Raw genomic sequence first — 16,319 nt, 5'->3', positions numbered from 1 at the left:
TACAATACATCCTTCTTTCAACAGTAATTCGGCCGGTGGAAAACCAGACGGTGTTAACGGTTGTAGATATTCTACGGGATATTTGTAAGTTGATGTTTTCATCTTCTACAACATCACCACCAACTGTTTCAGTATAGTTTAATGATACGCATTTAACCAATTTACCATGTTACCGATCGACAGTTTTCACGTTAATTCATTTGACTTCATCGTTTGTTGGTTCTAGGATTCTCATTTCTTCTGTTGATGACCTTTCAGGATTAAATTCTTCAATAATGTTTGGACATAATAAGTCTTCTTTTATTGGGAACTTAAAGTGAGGAAAACATAAAAAATTATAAGAGCTGAGAGTGCAGGAACTGTGTCTGACAAAAGCATTCACATGAATGAGAGGTGAGAGGACCGTGGGCGTGGTTGAAAATGGTTGAGAGGAGGATGGGACTTGAAAAAATCTCTTGGCAATAGTCTTGTCTCAAGATTTTCTTTTATAATAGAGAGACTATACTGAAAATATTAAATAAACGTAAAATCTTTTTTTTTTTTTGTTTCAGTGTGTTGGCAATAATTGTGTCGGCACATACCTGCTGATGGGAATATGGACGAAAGTTAATTCCATACTGAAAAGTAAAGTTAGGAACAAAATATTCTCTATTGAAATCATTACATATCCCTCCCCCCCCCGACTAGATGAAAGGGCCATTCACACCTTTTTAATACAATTTTTTGTCATTTAACTGAGTGGAAAGTAGGTTACCTATCTTAACCCTCATGCAAAGGGAAAAACTAACCTTATGAGAATGACATTTTTAGTTCAAATTTTTAAATGCATCACTTAAATCCAGTGCATGAATTTGGCAGAGTGGCCAGTATTGCTTTTTAAAAAAGGTTTGTGTTACAGTAGGATAATGCATTAGTTCCTCCACCTTGTAAATATACTTGCTTGTGTTTTGAAACAGATTACTTTTTTTTAAATCATCACTATGAGGTTTTGGTTAAATTTTAACTAGTTTGTCAATAACATAACTACATAATTCTCTTTGCATAGATTTCCCTGAATTGGTGTTATTAAATCAAGTTAGTTTTGACACTCATATCTTATTCAATGTTTAAGTCCCACATAAAAGTTAACTACTTGTTCAGTGCCAAATTCACATTCAGCAGATAACCCATTTGTAGTAATTGCAGCAATGTTTACCATTGCAAGGTGGGCTGACAGAGGCTGCAAGTAGACGAGCTATAAAGTTTCACTGCAAGGGAGGACTTAACACATTCAACTTTTACTATGAAGCAGTTTACAAAGACACAAGATTAACTTGGGTGGGAAGGGTGGATGGAGTAAGGTCAAAATAAGGCTAAATCATTAATGTATTGCCTAGATTCTGAATTTATGAAACTGTTTTAGACTTTCCAGGCAACCTCCTCCCTTTTCAACTGCTGTCAAACTCACATGCAGTATCAAGTATGAATACCTTGGAATAGTAAAATTGCATTCTATAGTATCTAACATAGAATGTACAGTCACAGAGGTGTTTTTTTGTGGAGAGTCATACAGTGTATAATTAAATGCAGTATTCACTATAAACCATTTATGCTTTAAAACCTACTTGAAAATCTACATATGTCTATCTCCTGGTTGGAGTGAAAATCTGCAAAAAATTATACTGTCAGGTATCTAGTATAATGTAATTGTTGAATAGTAAGATTATGGAGTGCAGTCAGTTAAATAAAAAAGTTGTCTCTGAATAAAAAGTATCTAACACTAGAATAGAATCCCTGAAGCCTATGAAAGTATTTGTAATGCCTTAAATTCCCTTGCACCTCCTCATCAGCATCTTTGTTTTGCAAATGTGTCAATCAGCACAAGCAGCAGGCGACCACCTCACCCAAGTCTCTTTATCTAGGAGTTAGGTGTCTAAATTGAATAGGGTAAACAATATATAGTTATTTGGAATACATACATTTCATGTGTGTTCTGTGTCTACAATGATCTGTGTAAATACTGGATGACAGGAAATGCAGAGTAAGAAATGTTGAACACATAACTAAATCAGAAACATTTTTCATGTTATAGTAATAATGTTAATATGAATTGTATAATGTGTGAGACTGAAGTCCAAATATCAAATAAACACTTTCACAAAAGGTATAACAAAACAATTTCACTTTTATTCAAGAATATAACTGAAGAAAAAGAAATCGTTCAATTTATATGTTGTGGTCAATCTGTAAAAAACAAACCCCAAATACCAAAAAAGGATACATCTCCACTTGGCTGGTGCAGAGGTAAGAATTACTCTCTCATAATCAAGAGGTTGTCGGTTTGAGCTCAGGTCCTCCCTGCATTTACCATTTTGAGTAGTGAGCTGCTATTATTATTACTATTATGTAATAAAAAACATACATTTGATTTGAGCCTGCAACAGCCGGTGTAAATTTATGGTACTTGTAAAAGATATCGCTGCGGGGATTTAAGCAGACACACAAACACTGGTGAATCATGTCTTCTTGGTATCTTGTTGTCACTTGAATTTTGTTTATTCAGTTTTATTCATGAATAAAAGCACATTTGTTTCAGTATACCTTTGCGAAAATGTTTTTCTTATCAAGTTTATAACAAACTGTATGTTTCTGTTGCTGTCATTATTTTCGGGCAGGGCTATTCAATTACAAATTCAGTTGGGCCAGATTTTCAAATTAAGAAATGTAGCTGGGCCAAACATTTTCAGTGGCCAGAAAGCAGCAAGCAGTAATAAATTTTAAACCAACACAAATGAATGTATTGAAAAGCAAGTAATATTTATTCATTGTTCTCCTTTTAAATTTGGTCACATCTGACACAGGCACTTCAATAAGTACATAAAAACCAATAAAAAGCTATAACTGCACAGAATCTGAAGTAGTAAGAATAATTCCACTTTTGAAAGAAAAAAAAAACAAAAAAAACAAAACAAAAAAAAAAACAAAAACGTTTTTTGGTCATAGCTGACCTAGGCACATGTCAAAGTGCATAAAACAAAATCGTGCATAGTATTAGCAGTAATATTTGTTTGTTTTTAACTAAAATAAATATTGTGGTCATATATGACCCAGGTACATCACAAAGTGCATTTAACAGAATTAAATAGAACTATCAATGCTATCAGCGCATGACCCCATAAAAAGTGATAACGGTAATTAACACACATGAATACAACATCTACTGCATTCTAAGGGAACATGGGTTCATTTTAAATCAGTGCATGTGTGATTAGGCTTGACTATCTTACATATCCCACATTATGTGGATATTGCGACGTGTCTCACTACAGCACGGGCTGTGCTGGTGGAGTCTTGGGGGAAATGCACTTTGTGATGGCTCAGGGCTCCTCCCTAGAGAAAGCTGTGTGACAGAGGCAGGAATAATTACCACTGCTTCCGAGCAAATAAAAGGGGGAGGGTGTTGTTGGCAAGAAAAAACATTGGAGTTAGGTAGGAAGACAGCATCAGGGTGAGAAGGGAGTGAAAGCATAAAGGGCAGGCAGCAGGCAGACAGCCCATTGTAGGTTATCTGTTTTTATTATTTTGGAAGTGTCCTCGTAACCCAGACAATGGGCGGCGGTAGGGCACCATTTATATTGTGGCACACCCAATCAAAGTGTCAGTTGGCGTCTTGAAGACTTTCCCAGAAAAGCAGCTCCTGTGCGTTTTATTCGAGAGGTCGTCACAATATGTAGTAGGCTGCAAATACCCTACTGACTTACTTAGTGAGAGAAGTGGCATTTTTTGCTCTTAACAAGAGCAGTTACTTTTGGCTCATAAGATGCCAGTGCAGGCCGAAGGGATTGGTAAAGAGTACTGTCAAACAGGGAGCAACGGAAGCTGGTTTTTATTGCGTTCATGTGTGAAAAGCTTGATTCACGTGTATGTCTATCAAAACATACTGAGCACGATGATTGCTAATTTTGTAATGTTAGGGAACTGATGTATGTTGATTTAAGCCCAAAACTTCACAGGCCTGTTAGTGTGTCCTGGGTCTTCCCCGGGGCCTCCTCCCGGTTGGACGTGCCTGGAACACCTCACCAGGGAGGCGTCCAGGAGGCATCCTGATCAGATGCCCGAGCCACCTCATCTGACTCCTCTCGATGCGGAGGAGCAGCAGCTTTACTCTGAGCCCCTCCCGGATGACTGAGCTTCTCACCCTATCTTTAAGGGAGAGCCCAGACACCATGCGGAGGAAACTCATTTCAGCCGCTTGTATTCACGATCTCGTTCTTTCGGTCACTACCCATAGCTCATCACCATAGGTGAGGATAAGAACATAGATCAACTGGTAAATTGAGAACTTTGCCTTATGGCTCAGCTCCCTTTTCACCACGACAGACCGATGCAGAGTCCGCATAACTGCGGACGCCGCACCGATCCGCCTGTTGATCTCACACTCCATTCTTCCCTCACTCGTGAACAAGACCCTGATATACTTGAACTCCTCCACTTGAGGCAGGATCTCGCTCCCAACCCTGAGAGGGCACTTCACCCTTTTCCGGCTGAGGACCATGATCTCGGATTTGGAGGTGTTGATTCCCATCCCAGCTGCTTCACACTCGGCTGTGAACTGATCCAGATCGAGCTGAAGATCACGGCCTGATGAAGCAAACAGGACAACATCCGTCCGAAAGTCGTTCTCCATGGCCTCCCCAAACTCCTCCCATGCTCGAGTTTTTGCCTCAGAAACCACTGAAGCTGCATTCCGCTTGGCCTGCCGGTACCTATTAGCTGCCTCCAGAGTCCCACAGGACAAAAGGGACCGGTAGGACTCCTTCTTCAGTTTGACAGCATCCCTCACCCCCGGTGTCCACCAGTGGGTTCGGGGATTGCCACCACGACAGGCACCGACCACCTTACGGCCACAGCCTCAACAATAGAGGCACGAAACATGGCCCATTCAGACTCAGTGTCCCCCACCTCCCTCGGGACGTGGTCGAAGTTCTGCCGGAGGTGGGAGTTGAAGCTACTTCTGACAGGGGGCTCTGCCAGACATTCCCAGCAGACCCTCGCAACACGTTTGGGCCTACCAGGCCTGACCGGCATCCTCCCCCACCATCGAAGCCAACTCACCACCAGGTGGTGATCAGTTGACAGCTCCGCCCCTCTCTTCACCCAAGTGTCCAAGACATGTGGCCGCAAGTCCGACGACACGACCACAAAGTCGATCATCGAACTGAGGCCTAGGGTGTCCTGGTGCCAAGTGCACATATGAACACCCCTATGCTTGAACATGGTGTTCGTTACGGACAATCCATGACGAGCACAGAAGTCCAATAACAAAACACCACTCGGGTTCAGATCGGGGGGGGGGGCCATTCCTCCCAATCACGCCCTTCCAGGTCTCACTGTCATTGCCCACGTGAGCATTGAAGTCTCCCAGCAGTACGAGGGAGTCCCCAGAAGGTATGCCCTCTAGCACCCCCTCCAGGGACTTCAAAAAGGGTGGGTACTCCGAACTGCTGTTCAGTGCATACGCACAAACAACAGTTAGGACCCGTCCCCCCACCCGAAGGCGGAGGGAGGCTACCCTCTCGTCCACCGAGGTAAACCCCAATGTACAGGCTCCAAGTTGGGGGGCAATAAGTATGCCCACACCCGCTCGGAGCCTCTCACCGGGGGCAACTCCAGAGTGGTAGAGAGTCCAGCCCCTCTCAAGGAGATTGGTTCCAGAGTCCAAGCTGTGCGTCGAGGTGAGCCCGACTATATCTAGCCGGAACCTCTCAACCTCGCGCACTAACTCAGGCGCCGTCCCCTTCAGAGAGGTGACATTCCACATCCCAAGAGCCAGCTTCTGTAGCCGAGGATCGGACCGCCAAGATAACCTCCTTCGGCCACCACCCAACTCACACTGCACCCGACCTCCTTGGCCCCTCCCATAGGTGGTGAGCCCATGGGAAGGGGAACCCACGTTGCCTCTTCGGCCTGTGCCCAGCCGAGCCCCATGGGTGCTCGCCATCGAACCCCACCTCCAGGCCTGGCCCCAGAGTGGGGCCCTGGTGACCCGTGTCCGGGTGAGGGAAAACACCGTCCAAATTTTTTATTCATCATAGAAGGTCTTTTGAACCGCACTTTGTCACATCCCTCACCTAGGACCAGTTTGCCTTGGGTGACCCTACCAGGGGCATAAAGCCCCGGACAACAGAGCTCCTAGGATCATTGGAACACACAAACCCCTCCACCACGATAAGGTGGCGGTTTGAGGAGAGGCCCCTCAGGAAAGTTTGTGTGTAAAATCTTGTTTGTCAATGTGGTGCTTCCGCACATTGTAATCTGTAAGTACTGCAGTGCCGTTGCAAATTAAGCACATCAGTTTGGCATCTGGATTTGGAGGTAAAATAAACAAGTATTTCTCAGTCCAGGCAGGGTTAAACTGACGGTTTTCATTGTCAATTTTACGTGTCGTGGTTGAGAAAGACATATTGTTAGATTAGATTAGATTAGATTAGATTAGATTAGATTAGATTGAGACGTGCCTCAATACTGCATGGGCGTGGAGAATGGAAGTTAGGATGGAATCTTGGGAGAAAGCACTTTGTGAGGGCTCAGGGCACCTCCCTAGGGAGAGCTGAGTGATGGGATCAGGTGAGAGGGGAGCTAATGGTTAAATGGTAGGGAGAGACAGAAAAGCGGAAGGCTACCTTTTTTTTATTATTACATGTGTCACTTTCACCCTAAGAAGGTGTGATAGAGTACTGTTTATATCGCAGCACACCCAATAAAAAGCCAGCTGACATTTTGAAAATTCTTTCAGAAAAGAGTCTCCTGTGTGTCTTATTGGACAGGTCATCAGGGGACCATGATTCTGGACATCTACAGAGCCCTGTGCTTTCAAAAGGTGCAGTGCAATATGCAAATTAAACATCTCAACGTGATTGGGAGGCCCCTGGGAAAAGGGTGGAAGTTGCTGGAATGGAAAAAACACTGTGCGGGAGCAGTACTTGGGCGGACAAACAAGAGCAGCAGGGTGTGTGGGAACAGCAGAAAATGAAGTAGAGGAGAATGAGAGTGAAAGAGTGATTTGCTTTTGGGCCGTAACACTTAAGCAGAAGACGAGCAGTGTAGAGGAGTTAAATGGGTCCGCTTGCAAGTAAAAAGTTGAGGTGTCTCCCACGGCCAGTCAGGGAGGAACGACACCAGTACACGTTTGAGGAGTACAAAACTAACGAGTCTTTACCTTCTAACTAAACTCCCACTGTTCTGGCCTTGGGAAACGCCTCAACTTTTTAATCACAATCTGCGTCATTCAACTCCTACACAGCTTGTCTTCTGCTTCAGTGTTATTGCCCAGGAGCACACCGCTCTTTCACTCTTGTTCTTCTCTACTTGCTCGTTCACTCACACGTGCCGCTCCCGTATATGTGGGCCCTACCTTTCCTCTCACAAATGGTGAGATGAGGCATTTCTGTTAAGGCACCACCCACCTGGCAAAACAACAACTCGCTGCATTGTGGGTTGAATATTGCTAGGCTACAGGGAGTGTTGCAGTCATCTTTGTAGTACTGTAGAAATTTTATTTAGGAATTTCTGAAGGTTTGCAAAATGTGTTTTTCTCTGCATTTCTGGTGGGACCATGGGCTAGGCCACTTGAAGGTTGCTTTTGGGCCGATGGGTTGGAATTTGAATTGGCCTGGTTTAGAGCATAGTGATTTAAGCTCCATGATCACAGGGGCGTGATTGGGGATAACAATAGTGTCATACTTGCAAGATTTGATATTGGGCATAAACTATTATCAGTAAAGAAATAATCAATTCTTGAGTAACTGTGATAAACTAGTGAGATGAAGGAATATGCTCTTTAGTTTGGATTTAAAAGTCTCCATGGATTGGATAAGTTATGTTCAATTACAAACTATGTGGTTATTTTTGTTATCGCCTCTGTAATTGAAGACCTATCCATGTCTGGCTTTAAAACACAAAGTCTCTGACCATTATAATTTTATGAGTATTCACATTAGGAATAGATGCAAATACATTTTGGATGAAATCCAGTTACAACTTTTGAAATAACTTGCCTTTTATATGTAAAGTGAAGGGCAGTGATATTATATTGCAAACTTAAAACATATGCAGATTTGTTTGATCAAAGCCTACCGGCATATTTCCTTATATGAGACCTATTGTCTTTCTACCTGATTCCAGACAGCTAGTGTGTTTGGAAGATTTAGTATAAAATATTGCAAAAACGAGATTGTCTCAGGATACTAATTTGCTTGGTGTTTGTGTTAGACTCGTGGACTAGGAGCTGAGCCAAGTGCAGTTGATGACCGTTTGAGATGTATCAAAGAGAAAATTGCCCAGCACAAGCAACTGCTAGATCTACCCCAGCGGTTTGCAGGAAGTCGCGGGCTAAGTCGGAGAGAAATGGAGATTGAAAAGGCAATGTTTCAGGGTGAAGATCGGCATAGCTTTCTTCGGTCTCTATACCATCATGGTAAGTTTTTATTTATTTATTTATTTTTTTATATATGACCTTGAATTCTGTAGTTGTGTTAAACTGCTACAGACATTGAAGAAAACAGGAGTGCTTATAAGGGGTAATTAAACACATTTTTAGAGAAAAAAATGTATACCATGCATTTATATGAAAAAGAAAGCTCTTTGGTTCAGTTTAGTTCTTTGGTTATACTTTTCAGGATATAACTAATAACAATTTAGTCCTAAAAATAAATTCTGTAAATCTAACCTCAGATGATAAACCTTCTATAGAACATTTTACTTAGTCATTGCTTTCCTCAGCAAAAAAATAATAGATACCTAAATATACTTTTAGTATCAGCTCAACTCTGCTTTTTATGGACTTTTTAAATGTTTGCAAGCAGTTTTTCTAATTTAAAATGCAAGTGTGAAGGTTGTAATATGAAAAGCAATGCTGTCCCTATATGTCTTCTTTTCTGCAATTCTTGTGTGTATTTGAGGGGGTTGTTGTTTTTGTTTGTTATAATATTTCTGTATTTCTTGATTTTCTGTAAAAAGCTAAATTTCCTCTTGGGACAAAGTAAAATACTATAAATCATTTTCAGGGGCAGGGAAAATTAGTTTTCTTTACACTTTTCACCTACACGGTTTGCTAATACTTGGTCAGTAAAGTTTATCTAACTGTGGACACAGAGAAAAACTACAGTTTTGCTTTCAGAATGTTACTTTTCATGGTAACTTTATGTTAGATTTTTGGTCATGCCCCCTTAATATAATTTTTGCATTTAGCAAATAAAAATGTACTTTAAGTTATGTGTGTGTAACAAATTAATGTTCAGTAGATATTTTCCATTTTCTTTCATGGTTTATAATATGCTCAACAGAAAAATCTTAATGAAAAGCAAAAGATTTGTCTAATTTGTAGGAATACAGTCATGATGTCAAGAGTATATAAAAAAAAAAACTGTGTGTTTGGGGGGAAGATGCTTGTGCCAGGAAATTGCTTTAGGACTGGGTAATGTGTTAGGAACAAAAGGATGCCACATCGTTTGATGGAAATGAAAATTATCAACCTACAGAAGGCTGAATTCAAAGACATCCCAAAAATCAAAGTGAAAAAATGATGCAGCAGGTTAGTCCATTTTGCTGAAATTTCATTGCAGCAACTCAAAATTGTACTCAATAGTTTGTTTGGCCCCCATACGCTTATATGCATGCCTTGACAACGTCGGGTTATGCTCCTAATGAGACGACGGATGGTGTCCTGGAGGATCACTGAGCCCATGAACAGTCTGAGGTGCAACCTGGCAACGTCGGATGGACCAAAATATAATGTCATACCCAGAGGTGTTCTATTGGATTTAGGTCAGGTGAATGTGGGGGCCAATCAATGGAATCAATTCCTTCATCCTCCAGGAACTATCTCCACATGAGGCCAGGCATTGTCGTGCACCAGGAGGAACCCAGGACCCACTGCACCAGCATAGGGTCTAACACTGGGTCCAAGGATTTCATCCTGATACCTAATGTCAGTCAAGGTGCCGTTGTTTAGTCTGTGGAGGTCTGTGCGTCCCTCCATGGATATGCCTCCCCAGACTATCACCGACCCACCAGCAAACCGGTCATACTCAACGATGTTACAGACGGACCCTTTCATGTTTGTCACATGTGCTCAGGGTGAACCTGCTCTCATCTGTGAAATGCACAGGTCGCCAGTGGTGGACCTGCCAATTCTGGTATTCTATGGCAAATGCCAATCGAGTTCCACAATGCCAGGCAGTGAGCACAGGGCCCACTAAAGGAAGTCGGGCCCTCAGGCCACCCTCATGAAGTCTGTTTCTGATTGTTTGGTCAGAGACATTCACACCAGAGGCCTGCTGGAGGTCATTTTGTAGAGCTCTGGCAGTGCTCATCCTCTTCTACCTTGCCCAAAGGACAAGATACCAGTCCTGCTGATGGGTTAAGGACCTTCTGCGACCCTGTCCAGTTCTCCTAGAGTAACTGCCTGTCTTCTTGTATCTCCTTCATGCCCTTGAGACTGTGCTGGGAGACACAGTAAACCTTGTGGCAATGGCATGTATTGATGTGTCATCCTGGAGAAGTTAGACTACCTGTGCAACCTCTGTAGCGTCCAGGTATTGCCTCATGCTACCAGTAGTGACACTGACCGTAGCTAAATGCAAAACTAGTGAAAAAACAGTCAGAAAAGATGAGGTGGGAAAAATGTCAGTGGCCTCCACCTGTAAAAAAACATTCCTGTTTTGTGGTTTGTCTCATTGTTGCCCCTCTAGTGCACCTGTTGTTAATTTCATTAACATCAGAGCAGCTGAAATTGATTAACAACCCCCTATGCTACTTAACTGACCAGATTAATCGCCCAGAAGTTTCATTGACTTGATGCTATACTTGGATTAAAAAGTGTTCCTTTAATTTTTTGAGCAGTTTTTATACATATATATATTAACAAAACACTTAATCATCACAGTTTAACACCAAGTCAATTAAGCTTCAGGGATATCAGTCTGTCCAGCTATGGAGCATATGCGATTATGAATCAACTTCACCTGCTTTGATGCAAATGAAAGTGACAACAGGTGAACTGGAGAGGAAACAGCAAGATAACCCCCAATAGGGGAATGGTTTTACAGGTGGTGGCCAAAGACATTTGCTGTCTCCTTATCCTTCCTGAAAGATTCTTCTCTAGTTTTGTATTTTGCTACTGCCCTTGTCACTACTGGTAACATGAGGTGGTATTTGCAGCCAGTTCAGGTTGCACAGGTAGTCCATCTCCTGCTGTATATTGCCATATATCCTGCCGTCTATTCCTAATGATCAGAGACTTTGTGTTTTAAAACCAGATAAGGATAGGTCTTCAACTACAGAAGCAATAACAAAAATAACCACACAGTTTGTAATTGAACATAACTTATCCAATCTATGGAGATTTTTAAATCCAAACTAAAGAGCTTATTCCTTTTTCTTACCAGTACATCACAGTTACTTAAGAATTGATTATTTCTTTACTGATAATAGTTTACACCCATTAGCAAATCTTGCAAGTATGACACTATTGTTATCTCCAATCACGCCCCTGTGATCGTGGAGCTTAAATCACTATGTGCTGCTGCAGGAAAGTCTCAAGAGCATGGAAGACATACCAGGAGACAGGCTGTCACATGAGTGTTTATTGACAGTTATGTTTCAGGGTGACTGAGGTCACCGAGATGGTCAAAAAACTCCTTGGTGGCAGGGCCCCGGGGGTGGATGAGATACGCCCGGTGTTCCTCAAGGCTGTGGATGTTGTAGGGCTGTCTTGGTTGACACGTCTCTGCAACATCGCATGGACATCAGGGATGGTGCCTCTGGATTGACAGACCAGGGTGGTGGTCCCCCTCTTTAAGAAGGGGGACCAGAGGGTGTGTTCCAACTACAGAGGGATCACACTCCTCAGCCTCCCTGGAAGAGTCTATTCAGGGGTTCTGGAAAGGAGGGTCCGTCGGACAGTCAAACCTCGGATTCAGGAGGAACAGTGTTGTTTTCATCCTGGTCGTGGAACAGTGGACCAGCTCTACACCCTTAACAGAGTCCTGGATGGTGCATGGGAGTTCGCCCAACCAGTCTACATGTGTTTTGTGGACTTGGAAAAGGCGTTCAACCGTGTCCCTCGGGGAATCCTGTGGGGGGTGCTCCGGGAGTATGGGGTACCGGACCCCCTGATAAGGGCTGTTCGGTCCCTGTACAACCAGTGTCAGAGCTTGGTCCGCATTGCCGGCAGTAGGTCAAACCCGTTTCCAGTGAGAGTTGGACTCCGCCAGGGCTGCCCTTTGTCACCGATTCTGTTCATAACTTTTATGGACAGAATTTCTAGGCACAGCCAGGGTGTTGAGGGGGTCTGGTTTGGTGGACTCAGGATTGGGTCACTGCTTTTTGCAGATGATGTTGTCCTGTTTGCTTCATCAGGTTGGGATCTTCAGCTCTCTCTGGATCGGTTCGCAGCTGAGTGTGAAGCAGCTGGGATGGGAATCAGCACCTCCAAATCCGAGACCATGGTCCTCAGCCTGAAAAGGGTGGAATGCCGTCTCAGGGTTGGGAGAGAGACCCTGCCTCAAGTGGAGGAGTTCAGGTATCATGGGGTCTTGTTCACGAGTGAGGGAAGAATGGAGCGTGAGATCAACAGGCGGATCGGTGTGGCGTCCGCAGTGATGCGGGCTCTGCATCGGTCTGTCGTGGTGAAAAAGGAGCTGAGCCGTAAGGCAAAGCTCTCAATTTACCAGTTGATCTATGTTCCTACCCTCACCTATGGTCATGAGCTATGGGTAGTGACCGAAAGAACGAGATCGCGAATACAAGCAGCTGAAATGAGTTTCCTCCGCAGGGTGTCTGGGCTCTCCCTTAAAGATAGGATGAGAAGCTCAGTCATCTGGGAGGGGCTCAAAGTAGAGCCGCTGCTCCTCCGCATCAAGAGGAGTCAGATGAGGTGGCTCGGGCATCTGATCAGGATGCCTCCTGGACGCCTCCCTGGTGAGGTGTTCCGGGCACGTCCAACCGGGAGGAGGCCCCGGGGAAGGACGTGGAGGGACTATGTCTCCCGGCTGGCCTGGGAATGCCTCGGGATTCTCCCGGAAGAGCTAGAAGAAGTGGCCGGGGAGAGGGAAGTCTGGGTATCTCTGCTCAAGCTGCTGCCCCCGTGACCCGACCTCGGATAAGCGGAAGGGGATGGATGGATGGATGTTTCAGGGAGAGTGACAGGAAAAGCTAAAAAGAAAAAAGGCAAAGAAGTAAGAGAAAGACAAAACTCAGATTGAAGACATTCACTCTCAGGGTGGACGTCGACTTATGTCAACACAATGGTTTGAAGGCGAATGACAACTTTAGTCGACGTCCAGGGGTTAGAGGGTGGTAATCAGCTGTAAATGTCAACAAAACTTGCATATATTATAGTTTGACTCTCTTAGCTAGAAGGAAAGTTAGCATTGTTGATTTGACTGCAAATCCCTGCGTGTGCATGAGTTGTGAAGAGTAAACAATGTCCAAAATGGCATCAACATCTGGAGAGAGAGCAAAGCGAATGCATAACACAAAATACTCCATACATATTATTTCTGAATTGGACTCTGACTTATCGGACTCTGATTTACATGCATGTCATCTGGAGATCAAAAACGAAAGTAAGCATCAGCGGATTGGTCCCAAGCTGATTGTAGTGCTGAACATGTTTGTGTACCTGATGCATCACCTCAGATGACTGCCACGTATGGTGACAATAGGTACAAAGCACATTGCTTCCTATTGTCACCACCTGTTTGTTGTCCCTGGCAGCCACAGTCCCTGCACAGTTGCCATCGCCAGGGATGGCAAACAGACAGCAAAAGCGGCCACAGTATGTAGCAACAAAAGCCTGAAATAGCAGCACCAGTGTTATACATACTGCAAGCAGTGTAATATGGCAATGCACGTCGTAGGTTGCTTGGAACATTATCATACCTTGCAAGAACTATGCTACGTAATAGGTACGTGAATTTACATAGTGTAGAGGCTCGTGGAACATAAAACACAGTGACATTTGTCATTCATAAATATTTTAGATTTATGTGTGAAACCATTGCTTTGTGTGCTTTTCAGAAAGGAGGTTTTTGGAAAAGGTATTCAGCCTTGGGCCAAAAGAGAAAAAAAAATAATTAGCCCTCAAAGAGTTAAAAGGCATGCTCATAGCAGGACTGACACAGACTTGAGATTACGTGCTTTTTAAAACCTTACAAATGCTCAGTAATTGAAAGGACCTGTGCTGATATCTGGAATGTTGCCGGTTCATGTACCATTATAGCCTGCTCATTTGGGCCCCTGGGCAAGGCAATTGCTCCTGAGCCGCTGTACGATTGCTGACCCTGTGCTCTGACCCCCAGTTGTCATGCAAAAAGAAAATTTCCCCTTGGATTGTAATAAAGATTATAACAAAACAAAATGAGAAACATTGAAAACAATCAGTGACATAAGATAAGAATTACTAAATCTGGCACAAAAAAAACTGATTCTGTAGACTTATTAAATGTTTGTTTTTCCTTTCACTGTTTAAAAACTGGTTATTATTTTTAGCAGATATATTTTTCAAGTGTAATTTATGTTAATGGTTTTATGGTACTGCCCACTTTTAATGGGTCTTTTTGTAATGTAGACTGTTTTTTATTCCTATGAAATCACAAGCTGCAAATTTTACATTAAACTCTAAATTAACAGGTTTTGAATACATTTCTTGTGTTCTTTATTTTTGTTTACATAAAAATGCTAGAACTCAAAAAAATGTAAATCGTTTCTTTCACAGATAAGAACGTTATCAGTGAAGAGAGTGAAAGCAACCCTTATCAAAATCTGGACATTGTGTACAAGGATTTAAAAACAACAGCTGTTCAACAATCCTCTTTAGTTTTTGAAAGAAAACCACAGCTTTCAACTTGTAACCAAAGTGAGGTCAGTCCCTCTAGAACAGAATGTTTGGAAAGTACATCTGAAGACAAAATATGTAACCCGCCAAAAGCACAAGAAAGTGAAGAATTTATTGGACCCAGAAGGCTTGACCTCAGCCATCCCATTGGAAAGCTAAATGCTAGCACGGTGGAATGCCCTCTAAAAGTGACCGAGGAAGTGCAGTCAATTTCAGAGGAAGAGATAAAGAGGAATAAACTCACAACAGAAGAGATCCGACAGATCCCCAAGTTTCAGAACTACCATCCTGGCTTGCCATCTAAGGTGAACGTTTAACAGTGGGTATTTTCAGAATACTGTCGCATGAAAAACACATTTTATAACCAAAAATGTAGATGTTATTTCAAAGTTAGTACTCAAACTTAGCATATGAAATTAGACTCCTGTAACAGTCTCTGAAGGGTTGCAGTGTCTGAAGAAATTCATTCCATCTGTGTGCTTATTGAGACTTTGGTCAGTGCTGCTAATTGTACTCCTTGCTTACTTAGGCCTGTGATTTATTGGATGGTACAAATTTAAGCATTAGTAGATGTGTGCATTGTGTTTGCATGTACTTAGCATAACTCATCTTAACTGTGCATTTCTACATTAAGTACCTACATACAATGTGATAATGCTGTTTCACACAGCTGTATTTAGGCTTTTTTGTCTAGTCAGATTAAAGGTAGCTTTAACGTTTCCAGTTTATGAAAAGCAGGTAATCATTACTTTTCTATTAGCACCAGGTACCAAGCTCAGGCAAGTGTATGGTTAGCTTCAACTGTGATTTCGAAAGGTTCATGGAGCCACCTATGTAGTTTCATAGTTCATTTGTTTAGTTCTCTGTACATTTTGTGTAGATGACACATGGTCATATATTGGCATTATGTCTTTGAAACGCGTTGTCATTGAGGGGGAAAATTATGACTTGAGGCGTTATTGCTCTCCATTTTTACACACTTGCTTTAGTTATGTTGTTTTTTTTGCAGTAGTCACTTTTCTATACAAAATGGGGTGACAATTGAATCGGAGCAAAGGTAAATTGCAAGTACTTATTGATGGTGTTCAGCACATCTTGGAAGCTTCGATCCATATAAAATCACAGTAAACAGAAAATATCAAATAAAGATAAAAATATCAAAAATATCAGATGTTTTTTTTTCCCCCAGAAACAAACATCCTACACGGTGTAAAATTCTATTGAATAAAATGTTAAATTCTGAAAAGGTGTTAAAACATACAAAGAAAAAAAACTGCCTAGAGCACACAATGCTCCGTAGTAATTCCTTCTACTGTGTCTACTGTAAGCAAATGTCAACCCATTTGATATAATCAGCAGTACATCTAATAACAACAACAACAACATTTATTTATATAGCACATTTTCATACAAAAAGTAGCTCAAAGTGCTTTACATAATG

At 42.4% G+C, this 16,319-nt stretch overlaps 1 protein-coding gene across 1 annotated transcript in view; it reads left to right on the top strand.

Annotated features, from left to right (window-relative positions):
- rbm41 (RNA binding motif protein 41) overlaps positions 1–16,319 on the top strand; it is a 42,878-nt gene that overhangs the window by 15,849 nt on the left and 10,710 nt on the right. The window contains exons 4-5 of the mRNA XM_028815991.2: positions 8,251–8,455; positions 14,759–15,183. Coding sequence (XP_028671824.1) covers positions 8,251–8,455; positions 14,759–15,183 — 630 coding nt within the window. The remainder of the gene's footprint in view (positions 1–8,250; positions 8,456–14,758; positions 15,184–16,319) is intronic.

Source organism: Erpetoichthys calabaricus, chromosome 12 (assembly GCF_900747795.2).
Source record: "Erpetoichthys calabaricus chromosome 12, fErpCal1.3, whole genome shotgun sequence".
In the NCBI taxonomy this organism is placed as follows: domain Eukaryota; kingdom Metazoa; phylum Chordata; class Cladistia; order Polypteriformes; family Polypteridae; genus Erpetoichthys; species Erpetoichthys calabaricus.
Note: the sequence above shows the minus strand (reverse complement) of the source record. Positions and strands in the feature narration are given on the sequence as shown.